This window comes from Terrapene carolina, unplaced genomic scaffold (genome assembly GCF_002925995.2).
Source record: "Terrapene carolina triunguis isolate 2854851 unplaced genomic scaffold, T_m_triunguis-2.0 Scaffold166, whole genome shotgun sequence".
Classification (NCBI taxonomy): domain Eukaryota; kingdom Metazoa; phylum Chordata; order Testudines; family Emydidae; genus Terrapene; species Terrapene triunguis.
The window spans coordinates 112,045-124,338 of record NW_020664517.1 but is presented as its reverse complement, the minus strand read 5'-3'; the positions used below and the strand labels follow the sequence as shown (position 1 = coordinate 124,338).

Sequence of the window (12,294 nt, the reverse complement as noted above, 5' to 3'; positions counted from 1 at the left end):
TTCGGCGGCATGCCTGTGGGAGGTCTGCCAGTCCCGTGGATTCGGCGTACCCGCCGCCAAATTGCCGCCGAATCCGCAGGACCGGCAGACCTCCCGCAGACATGCCGCTGAAGGCTGCCTGACTGCCGCCCCCTGCGGCTTGCCGGCCCAGGCACACGCTTGGAGTGCTGGTGCCTGGAGCCGCCGCTGCTCCCATCTCTAAACAGCCAGTGCTCCGTAACAATCCCTTAGGATGCTCAGCATCACCTCCCGTCCCCAATGCAGCTGGGAGGCAAAGCACCAGGCAAACTGGGCTGAGGCGGAGCCTTACAGACCAACAGCAGGGCCTGGACGTGCACTCTCGGGCCACGGCGATCTCGGACTCCCCTCGCTGGCAGCCTGGGAATGGCTCAGGGGCAGCGAGTCTGGGGGACTGCCAGGCATGGGGCAGAGAGGCCGTGCAGATGCCAGGCACTGAACACCCGGAGGAAGAGGATCTCCAGTGTCAGGTTTGATTCTGGGAAGGGGAAACAGGTGAACAAAAGAGCGTGTGTCTGTGGGGGAGCCGCAGAGCCAGCGCCTCCTGGCCGCAGCTCAAGTCTGGAACACTGAGTGATAAATGGGCGAGGTGAACTCAAGCTGGAGAGAACAAATTCTTGGCATGGCCCACGTGGAGGGAGAAGGCGCAGAGCAGCGCCTCTGTCCCGAGCAGCTGAAACATAACAGCCACCTGCCAGCAGCACCAGGCCACAGGATCGGACCAGGAGGCATAGCCAGCGTTAGCTCCCTCTCCATGGGCTGAGGTGGGGAGCGTGCTGCAAAGGGCTGGTTCTAGGGGTGGGACGGGGGGGTCACCTGGATGCTTGGGGGCAGGGTGCCTAGAGTCCATCTCTAGTGCTGCCCCGTGGCCTCCCCTCCTGGGAGGGACTGGGGAGGCCCAGGGCAGCCCCTCCAAAATTAAAGCGGTGTCCGAAAAGGGGGTTAAAATGGGGACCGAGAAGGGGAGATGATCCAGGGCTGCTATGGGTAACTCTGAAGGGCCATACAAGGAAAATAGCAGTGTTAGGGAAACTGAGGCAGCACTGAAAGCTACCATCCCTCAGAACGGCTGTTGGGGATCAGACCGAGAGTCCATCCAGCCTCCTGTCTCCTACAGCGGCTGGGACCGAATGTTTCAGACGGTGCAAGAGCCCCTGGTGTGGGGAAATGATGGAACGAGCACTCCTGCATATGTATTTATGCAAATTTCCACCACGCGCGTCTGAGGAGGCGGGTGTCCCCCCCCCCAAAAGCTCACGCTCCGATACGCCTGTCAGTCTGTACGGTGCCATAGGACTCGGTCGCTTTTCACAGATCCAGACTAACAGAGAGATACTGCAGGCTGCTGGCCTGTCTCCCATGCCAGGAAGCATTAACCACCACTTCCAGAGCCCGCTCAGGCCTTTCTTCAGGGCACCAGCTATTGAGGGCACCAACAATCTGTAGCACCCCCCCCCCAAAACCAGTTCAGCATAACCCCCCCGCCTCCCCTCCCCCCCCCCCCCCCCCCCCCCCCCCCCCCCCATCTGCCTAGGAATCCCACTGCCCACCACAGCCCTCAGCCCGAGTGCTCAGCCTTTCTAGGAATCGGCACTGGACCCCCTCCCAGCTGATCACCCCCCACAGCAGGGTTTAATGGGCGCTGTCTCCAAAGAGGGCTGGCCGAGGGCGGCCTACCCTGCTGCCCATACTCAGGAACTAGAGAAATTCGAACACCGCAGAGGCCTGGTGCCAGATGGAGAAGGTAGAATCGTCAGAACGACGCAGAAAAGACGGAAGGGTCAGAATGATCCACAAATGGATGTAGGTGCCCAAGCAGGGCCAGGTCTAGGGACGAGCAGTTTCCCTGGGCACCGTCTTCAAGGGGCTGCTGCATTGTTTGTTTTTTAAATGTTTTCTGCCCTGGGCTGTGTCCCAATTTTAGATGATCCCTGAACCCCCTGCTCAGCTGCTACCTAGCCCTGTAGGCAGCTACGGCTCTGCTGTCAGGGTTCCCCGGGCACCTACATCAGGACCCATGCGCTGCTGCCTCACTGTAGGCGTTGGGACGCCTATCCCCCACCCGAGCCACGTGAATACGGGCATCCCTCCGCCTGTCTTCTCCAAGGGCCGGCCTCGTGCGGGGAGAACGCCTAACTCTGCACAGAACAGCCGGGGCGAGCCAGCTGCCTCCAGCAGAACCTTCAGCCCAGGGCTTAGAGCACTCCCCCAGGGTGGGGGAGACCCCACAACCGTCCCTCCTCCGTCTGAAGGGGTCTCCCCCATCTCAGGAGTCTAACCACTGAGCGATGGGATACCCGGACATCAGTCTCTCTTGCTGAAGCCGTTCCACTTGAATTCAATATTACCTGGGCCAGAGAGAGTGGGAGAGACGCTCTCACCCAGTGGTGAGGGGGGCTCACTTGTGAGGTGGAAGACCCCTGGTCAAGTCCCTTCTCCTCACCAGGCAGAGGGAGGAAATTGAACTGGGGACTCCCGCATCCTGGGGGAGTGGCCTAATCACTAGGCTAAACGTTATAAGGGAGGCCCCTCCCTGACCCGCCCATCCTCCTCAGCCGTTTTGAGAACAGTTAGGTAGGTGCCTAAGTTATTTCGTGCAAGAACAGCTTGGGGACCAAAGCAGCCTGACTCCTGGTAGGGGATTGCTAGCAGAGCAGGGCACCTCTGAGAAGGACGCCCCTCTCCCTGGGCTAGCTTCGGCAGGGCTTTTGGGGATCCCAATCTAAGGTGCCGTGCTCTCCCCGTTCATCGTACAGCGAGCCTGGGCGCAGAGCTCAGGTTCTGTGCAGCACAGGGATTTTCAAGGCAGCTGACACTGCCTGAGCCCCTTGGGGATCTGGGCCTGAGTGGTAAGCCACGTTTCTGTTCTCTGCTGGACACGCTTTTCCAACAGTTACTAAAGAGGATGGTAAACAGCATCTACTAATGTCAAACGTTCTTCAGTTTGCAGGACCAGATAACTTGCACCATGAGTTTTAAAAAAATTGGGGAGGAGCTGCCCGGACTGTTGGTATTTAATAATTGTAGGCAAACTGGGGAAGTTCCAGAAAATTACTTGATTTTGTGCCTCTCTTTAAAACTACAGGCCAGATAGCTGTTCCACTATTTTGTTTCCTGGGCTGGATGTCAGGCTGATGTGGGACTGTATCAATAGAGAACTAAAGACAGAAATATAATTAATAGAAGTCAACATTGTGTCATGGGAAAGAGGTCTCATCAAATGACCTTTATATCTTTTTTTTAAATGAGATTACAAGTTTGGTTGATAACAGTGACTGCAATTACACTATACTTTGATTTCTGGGAGGCATAGGATTTAGCATCATGTAACATTTTGATTAAAGTATTAGCCAGTTTCTAATCCAGTTAATGTCACTTTAAAATAATAATAATAATGCTATCGGATAGATCTGAAAATGTGTTATGGGACATTTGTAGCAGAACGCTGTTCTTAGACCAATGAGATTTCATTCCTTTATCAGCGATCAGGAAGATGATATGAAATCAGGGCTGATGAGCTTTACAACTGACACAAAGATTGATAACTACACAAGGACAGGTCGTTGACACAAAACAATCAGGATTGTTTGGTAAATCAAGTACATTCAGACATGCATTTTGATATGGCCAAATGCAAGGTCATATATCTAGGAACAAAGAATACACGCCACACTTAGAGGATCGGGACTGTACCCTGGAAAGCAGTGTGTGTGTGTGTGTGGGGGGGGGGACTTGGAGGTCATGGTAGATAAGTGCAATGCTGGCTAAGAGGGCTAATGAAATCCTTGAATGCTCAGTACACAGTTCAGTGGAGCACTTAAACATATGACTTAAGGAGCCCAATCTATGCAGTGTATCAAAGAGAAGGTAAAGCGGTAATTTGATCACACTCTATAATTACCTACAGAGGGAGAACAGATCTGACGCTAGAGGGTTGCAATCCAGGAGGCAGGTTCCAGTGGGTGGAAGTTGAAGTCAGCAGAGTTCAGACTGGAAAGAAGCCCTTTTTCGACTAGTGAGGGTCATTCACCATTGGAACAGATGGGCAAGGCAGGGTCGTCGGCAGGACCGGATGCCTGTCCAAGAGATGTGCTCTGGCTCAGCCACCAGTTATTGGGATGGATGCAACAGAGTCTGTGTGAAATCCTCTGGCCAGGGCAGGCTAAATGAGCCCATTCAAAAGGAGACTGTCGGGGCCCAAAGGGACATGAAGATAGAGCTGCTCAGGAATTTTCCGACAGCATTTTTTGGATGGAAAATGTAGTTTAAACAATGTTGAAATTCTGTGGGGGAGGTTGGGATTTCCCAGCATTTTTTAGTTCTCTCCCTGGTGGGTTCCTAAACCACCGGGCTAAGGAACCAGTCTCACACAGTCACTCTCGGATTGTTCCGGAAATACTGAACTAGTCATTGGGCCAGAGAGAAGGACTCTGTAGCCTGGTGTTTAGGGCCCTCAGGGAGGCAGGAGACCTAGGGTCCGGTCCCCCTGCTCCAATCATCCTTTCATTACTAGTCCAGAGCGGAACAGCTTCCACAGGAGAGAAGGAGGCAGCCCCACGTCAGACTATCCCAGAGCCAGGCCTGTGTTTCGCCAGCCATGAGGGTATAAGTGAGAGTCGACACCAGAGACAGAAGCTGCATTTTCTCTTGGAGGAAATGCAATCGGACTTTAACAGCAGCAACAAAACCAACAGCTCCAGCCCGCCTCTACTAATTTCTGATCTTTGCCCCAACAGGACAGTTATTCCTATCTTTACACCAGCGAAAGGACTGTCAGACAAAGGTTTTTTCCTTCTAAAGACTCTCTCCAGCTAAAGGGAAAGGGAACAAGGGCGGAAGCCTGACTTAACACCTTACATTTCAAAGACTTTAACTGGGTTGCCTTCTTCTGTATCTTTACTAAAAGGTTAAATGACGTTTAATGCTGTGTTTGCCATGGGCCTAAGCAGGCAGAGATCTCCATGTACCAGCCTCTGGGCTTTGTTTAACGTTGTAATGTTGGACAGTGGCAGGGTCTTGTTAGCACCTGTTAGTCTTTGGGCCCGTATATTCCATCTAAATACAATAGATCATTAGATCCTCTAACCTCCTGTCTATCACAGGCCATTACATTTCACCCAGGTAGCCCTGAACTGAACCCAGTAATTTGTGATTGGCTAAGCCTGGTCTAGAAACATCCAGTGTTGAAGACTCCAAGAGATGGAAGACCTACCATTTCCCGTGGTCGCTTATTTCACTGGTTACGCTCACCCATTGTTGATGTAGCGGAGGTCAGTTAAAGTTCCATGTAACCGGATGAATTTGCTCATAGATTCATTTGTTTATTTTCAATCAATCTTGGAACACAAGGGAAGTGTCAGAAGACAGGAAGAAAGCTATGTTATGCCAATATTTAAAACGGGAAGACAGGGTGACCTGGGTAGGTATACGCTGTGAGGCTGTATAAAAAGGAAGGGGACCGTCTTCACGAATATTGTCACAGCTGTTATACAATTGCGATAAATCTTGTACGAAGTATGCCTTGTAAGGCATCATTGGAAAAGTTAGCACTGTTCCACAGATTACATCTCAGGGAAATGTGTGAACCGTCATTGGGTATGAAGATATGAAATGTTATGGTTTCTAAACATGCTTGTTACTAAAGATGTTGTGTTTCTGCGTAACACCCACAAGACAGATTGACATCAAGACTAGCCAGTCAGGTGTTGATGGGGCATTAAGGAGAATCAACTCTTCCAGTGGACCCGGGGCATGCACAAGACTAAAAATTTGGCTGCATATGGACAGGCACTTTCTGTGCCCCCTGTAGCCAGAGGAGCTAGTTCTCCCTGCCACAGCCCCAGGGCCGGTAGAGCTGGATCTCCCCACCCCAGCCCCAGAGGAGTTCTGTGCCCCCACTGATTGGGGGGGCAGGCCCCTGCTTTCCCCGCCCCCTTGTGCATGCCCCTGAGTGGCCCCTCCCGAAGATGCCTCAGAGCACAGAGACAATGGAAACCCCATGATTCAGCATGTGATGCATTGCACCGTGTCTGAGCCATGGACTGGGGGTGGGGTGGTGACATCACCTCCCAGCCTCATTCCTGCCCCACATCTCTGGGCTGTGATTTCTAACCAGGAGAGCTTTGAACAATGGACTGAGGACCATCCTTTTGGGTAAACCAGAAAGACGTATTGCAAGCTAGCAGATTTAACATCACTGCTATTGTACTGATCTACAGACTCTGAAATCAACTGTAATATATACGATGCACTTTAAAACAAAAGGTTTTAGTAATAAAAAGAGTTAATAGGTTAGTTTACTAGAGGATTGGCATCAGCGTGTTTTTTTGGTGAGATCCTGAAGTCCATATTGCCCTGGGGTGAGTGGGTGCCTCTCTGGGGCTGGAAGAACCTAAGATGCGATGAACTTTGGTTTTAATAGCCTTTCATCATAAAGTCTGGTTTGTCTGGGTTGTGCATGAGGGGCAAGGCCTGAGGGAGACGGTCTGTGGCTTCATAATAACTAGTATAGTATTTTGGAAGGACATTTGTTCCTGGCTTGGTGAAATCTTACGATAGAGATTACCACCAGTTTGGGGAACATGCTGCTGGCATACTGTCCAGTTCTGGTGCCCACAATTCAGGAAGGATGTTGATGAATTGAAGAGGGTTCAGAGAAAAGCCACAAGATTGATTAAAGGCTTAGAAAACCTGCCGTATAGGTGAGAGATTGAGCTCCTTGAGTCTGTTTAGCTTAAAGAGAAGGCTAAGGGGTGACTTGATGACAGTCTGTAAGTACCTGCACAGGGAACAGATATTGAATAACAGACTTCAATTGACAGAGAAAGGTCTAACCTGATCCAGTGACTGGAAGTTGAAGCTAGACACACAGGGCCGGTGCTACCATTAAGGCAAACTAGGCGGTTGCCTAGGGCGCCAAGATTTGGGGGCGCCCTGCAGCAGCTCCCCCCTGCCCGCCTTGAGGCACACCTCCCCCCCCCCGTGGCAGCTCCCCACCCCCCCGGCCCGGGGAGCCATGCGGCAGCTCCCAGCCCCAGCTCACCTCTGCTATGTCCCCTCCCCGAGCACGCCGTCGCTGCTCCACTTCTCCCTCCTCCCAGGCTTGCGGCGCCAATCAGCTGTTTGGTGCCGCAAGCCTGGGAGGGGAGGAGAATTAGAGCGGGGGCGGTGTGCTCGGGGAGGAGGCGTAGCAGAGGTGAGCTGGGGTGGGGAGCTGCTGCACAGCTCCCGGGGGGGGGGGGAAGCTGCCGGGGGGGGGGGGGGGGGGGCCCGGGGGGGGGGGGGGGGGGGGGCGGCGGGGCGGGGGGGGGGGGGGCGCAAGGTGGAAGTTTCACCTAGGGCGCGAAACTTCCTTGCACCGGCCCTGTAGACACATTAAAACCAGAAATAAGGAGTAATTATTATTTATTTTTAAACCACAGAGTAGTTAGCCACTGGAAATGGCCAAGGGCACTGATGTTCTGTATTGACCATGTGGAATGTTGGAGGTGTCCAGGAGGATGCGAATGGACGTCTGCCCACTTTCCAGCCACTGACAGCAGCAGCTCATCCATCAGTGCTACTGCTGCTGCTGGCATTCGGGGGCCTGGCCGGACTCCAGACTGGGCCAGCTCTTGTGAACCGCCTGTGGCTAGAGGAGACTGAAGGGGACCTTTGGCCAGCACCTCTGGTGGTTCGTTTCAAACCCTGCCAGGTGTTTGAGCAGTTCCCGTTTGCCCTCCAACGTGCACTGCGTTGCAATCGATCAACATTGACTTTCACCTGCCATCGTTTTGAGTGGGTCCTGACGCAGCCGCCATGACCATCAAGCAGCATCTCAGGCCCAGCGGCCATCTGGGGCTGAGCTCAGGTGTCGAGTCCGAGTCTCTGCTGGAGCTGCCACGTCCACACTGCTATTTTTGGCAGGCTAGCTTGAGCCCACTTAGGGCAGCAGCTCAGCCGTTCCCAGAGCCCTTCCCTGGGCTCCCGGCCTCCTACAGCTTTTTCCTGAGCTTAAACCAGGAGTCTCGCAGGAGTGGTTGTTCCCAGGGCTTCCATTCCCCTGTCCAGAGTGGGAGGACGGAGCTCCTCTCTCCCTGCCCCCTCAGTGTCCTTGCAATCAGGGCAAAGAGCTGTGCTCTTTCCCAGGGCAAGAGAGTTAACGCTTCCTTTGCCACCACGGGGCATGCCAGTCCCATCCTATCACACCCTTCTCGTTCGGAGCCGAGACATCAGTAGCCGGGCCCCCCACGCATCCAGGGCTGAGGTCGGTGCTCCCCACTTACAAGTTACTGACTAAGAACTGCTAAACACAAGGAGGTGCGACAGCCCCGTAAGGGTGCCGCTAACTTCGCTCGCTTCCCAAAACACACTGCAGCCGCCCATGGACGCCTGGAACCCGACTAGGGCCAGGAGCAACGACCTGCCTGCAGCACATCTGCCAGTTCTGCCCTCCCACCTGCGTGGATCCTGCCTCTCCGCCCTCGAGCAGGTGCCCCCATGACCCAAACAAACATGCAGGAGGGATGGCCACAGGAACCCCTGGAGTCGGCTACCACCATTGCCCAATCCTGGTTTGAACAATCGGTTTTAAAGAGATCTGTCTGTGAGTGACAGCCCCCCCCCCCCCAAACACATCCCCCAGAGATCAGCAGCACGGCCTAGAGTCTGGCAGAGTCCCAGCTCAGAGCCGTACCACTTGAGCTGCAGGAGGAACGGCTTTCCGCTTTGTGGACCAGCCAGTAGAAGAGGCTTTCACCACCCGTTCCCATTGGGTTACACAGCTATTGTGTTCTAAAAATGCTCTATAAACAAGCAGTCCCTCCGTCTATCCGCTCCGGTCTGAATCAGCCCATGACGCGGCAACACCGAGCAGCAAAACGCAGATTCTCGTAGCTTTCACACAGCCTGCAACAGGGGTCCAAAAAGTGGGGTACTCCTGGAAATAAACTGTGAATGCCACTTGAACCACGGGCCGGCGCTGCTGCACCCACAGTAGCGACAATCCTGCTTTTACACACTGCATAGGTAACTTGTGGAACTCACTGCCCAATGGGAACCTCCTGAGCGAGTGAGGGTCGAAGACAAGGGCTGTTAGCCAGAGGCTGGCTGTGCACACCACACGCTCCTGCGGCCAGCATTGTGTAAGAAGAGAGGAGCCCCACTCCCCTGCCTCAGGCCGCCCCGCCCCCAGGGCATGGGGCGGGGGAGAGACATGGCTCTCCATGGCTCGGGTCAGACACACAAAGGCCCCCACCTCTTCCTGGGGACTGGGTGCCTCTGGCTGAGGGAGTGACACACGCAGAGCCGGAACCTGTTTGCCAGGAGTGGGCCCTGAATTAACTCACCAGGGAATGGGGCTACTTATTATGCAAATGCTAAATTGATTTGATGCCCGTCCTGCCTGAATGAAGCACTTGGCATCTGCCCCTGCAAAGAGGTCCGGGCCAGGGCACAGCCACAAACTGACCCGGGTCACCAGCTGCAACTGGAACCTCAAGGAAACGGCAGCGAACAGCAAACGCCGCAGGCCTGCGGAGTGTCCCTTCCAGGCCCTGGGGCAAGAACACCTGGTTCCACTCACTGACTCACCAGTTATATAAGCAGTGCCACACACAGGCCTTGCTCGACATGCTCTGCTGCATCCCAGGTCAGCACGCTGCATCGGAGAGTTGGAGTCACTGGCGCTTTGGCAATGCCAAGGGACCCGGCAGAGACATGCACATGTCGGATGCAGGCGAGCATCCATGTGCCCAGGAACACGGCACGTGTGCACACGCAGATCACGCACGGCGGCTTTCAGCGAAGAACACGCTTGCTCTGCCCTCCCTAGCATGGCCTGTATCTGCTGCCGCCTCGACCTTCACTCAGCTGAATCATTCACACCTGCTGCATTTGTCGGCTCTCACCTTGAGCTCTGTAGCTCCCTCTGGAGTACAGGTGTCCCCGAGAGTCATGCTCTGATCCTCCAAGTCCATCCCAGATAAGTCCCTCTGGCCTCATCTCCTCCCAAAGGCCCCCTCTCTCCTCCACTCCCACCTTCCTCTCTTGGCAAGGCCGTCACCACTCCAGACACTGCGGGACCTCTACCCCATCAGACTGCCATTGTTGGAAACAGCCAAAGAGCAAACCCCACTCTTCCTGCAAGGAGAGGGGCCTTGCTCCCTTGGGAAGTACCCGCCCAAACATTCAGCATCCCACCAGCTCCCGGACCACGGCTCTCGCCCTGTCGGAGCGTATCGTGATTTGCATCAGTCAGTAGGCTCCTTCCAGGAGGGATCAGGATCCAAGAAGCCAGGAAGTGCTCATGGAGGGCTACCTCGGCCCGCCCTGCCAGCCCCTGGAGAGGGAAGCCCTGGCCATTACAATAGATGGCTTGGCACTCTCCAAGGGGCATGGGTGGGTGTGCACATGAATGGCCCCATTTTACAAAAGGGAAAACAGAGGCCCTGGGAGATTCACTAACAAAGCTAGCTAAGGGCAGCGCTGGAGCTAGGACCGAGGTGCCCAGGCTCCCATGACCTTGCCCTCCTCACTGGTGCACACCTTCTCCCATAAAGAGGCATCTCACGGTGTTCACCGTCAGACAGGTAAGCACAGCCATGTAGTACCAGTCGCCCACCAGGCTGCAGAGAGCAAGAGGGAAGTGCCAGAGACTCATCCCCGGCAGCAGCCCAGCCCCACGCTAGCCAGCCATACAGCTGTGGGGCAGCGTGCCAGCATCACACTGGAGACACCATCTTCGAGGAACAATTCTCGTGGGGCTCAGGCTGCGGGGCTGTTTCATTGCTGCAGAGACTCCCGGGCTCGGGTTGCGCCCAGGCTCTAGGCCCTGTACGGTGGGAGGGTCTCTGAGCTCAGGCCCAAGCCCAGACGTCTGCACAGCAAAGACCCAGCCCCACAGCCCGAGCCCCTTGAGCCCAAGTCGGCTGGCCCAGGGCAGCCGCGGGTTTTTCTTTGTGTGGTAGACATACAGCCCTTCAGCCAGGGAAGCACTTCTAAGTGCAAGTCCAGCTGTGCTGGCCCAGCTCAGAGAGCAGGAGCCCGGGACAAGGGGCGACTGTCTGTTCTGCTGGGCCAGGCAGAGATCGCCGAGTGCAGGAGGAGGTGGAAGGAAGGTGTTTTATGGGGCAGCCAGTGGTAGGCCTTGCCCACGGAGTGGGGCCAGCTACTGTCCCCACCTCCCGCCCTCAGGACCAGTCAGGGGCCATGCGATACAAGTGTAACTTACTCTGGGTGCTGGGAGGAACACCCGGTGTCGAGCTATACCACCACCAGCAGGGGAGCCCTCTGACGGCAGAAAAGCCCCCAAGCGGACCCCGAACGCACCCCCATATCCTGCTCCAAGGGGCAGCCTGCCTCCCTCCGTCCCAGGCACGGCAGCAGCCCATCCAGTGGGCTGGATCACCAGGGCCCTCACGACCAAGCCACGTGCAGATCCAGGACGCCACACCGCAGGCATCCGCACCGGCCCATCTCACGTTGAGCCTTCAGAACCACGGCTCTGCTGCACAGGCCGGGTGGGCCCTTTCCACAGGACATCGGAGCCCTTGTGCAGGAACCTGGTGTGAACACGTGCCGTTGACATCACACCGACGTGCACACACACAAACACACACACGGAATCACCCGCCCGGCACTGCAGCCAGGTGCACGCGCTGACCGGAGACAAGTTCACCCAGCTCCTGGCACAAGCAGGCGTCCCAGCTACAACAGGCCGATTAAACATTAACCGCCGGGGAGGAGGGAGGCTGAGCCCTGGGCACGGATGCCAGGCGCACTCACCTGTGATGAAGACGGCTTTCCCCGCCACGGGGAGCCTTCGCCCCTGGGCCACGCGCCCCAGGGCCAAGCCGCCGGCGGCGGTGAGGGCGGCGCCGAGCGGCAGAGGCAGGCACGCCTGGCACAGGTACTGCAGCAGGACCAGCACCCCCAGGTGCAGCAGGGCCCGAGGCAGGAGCAGCTGGGAGCGGGAGAGTCGCAGGAGGAGGCTGCCCGCGAAGAGGAGCCAGAGCGAGCCGTAAACCCAGCGCTCCATGGCTCGGGGCCAGCGGTGCCCGGCGTGCGGCACAGACAGCGGCCAGCCACGGCACCTACTTATAGCGGGGCCGGCCGGGAGAGGGCGGAGCCGGCCCTGCCCTGCCAATGGGAGCCGGCCCGCGGGCTGGGCTGGCTCTCCGCGCCCCGACACGCTCTTGCCCCAAGTTGGCTGCGGCCGGGGCGCGGAGGCGCCCCCGGGGCCAGAGCCCGGCCGGCCGCGGAGCCTCTCCCCCCGCCGGCTGCGGGAGCCCTGGCCCG

At 56.2% G+C, this 12,294-nt stretch overlaps 1 protein-coding gene across 1 annotated transcript in view; it reads right to left on the bottom strand.

Moving 5' to 3' along the window:
* LOC112104246 (corticosteroid 11-beta-dehydrogenase isozyme 2) overlaps window positions 1-12,034 on the bottom strand; it is a 52,653-nt gene extending 40,619 nt beyond the window's left edge. The window contains exon 1 of the mRNA XM_024196465.3: window positions 11,782-12,034. Coding sequence (XP_024052233.1) covers window positions 11,782-12,034 — 253 coding nt within the window. The remainder of the gene's footprint in view (window positions 1-11,781) is intronic.
* Between the last annotated feature and the right edge of the window lie 260 nt (window positions 12,035-12,294).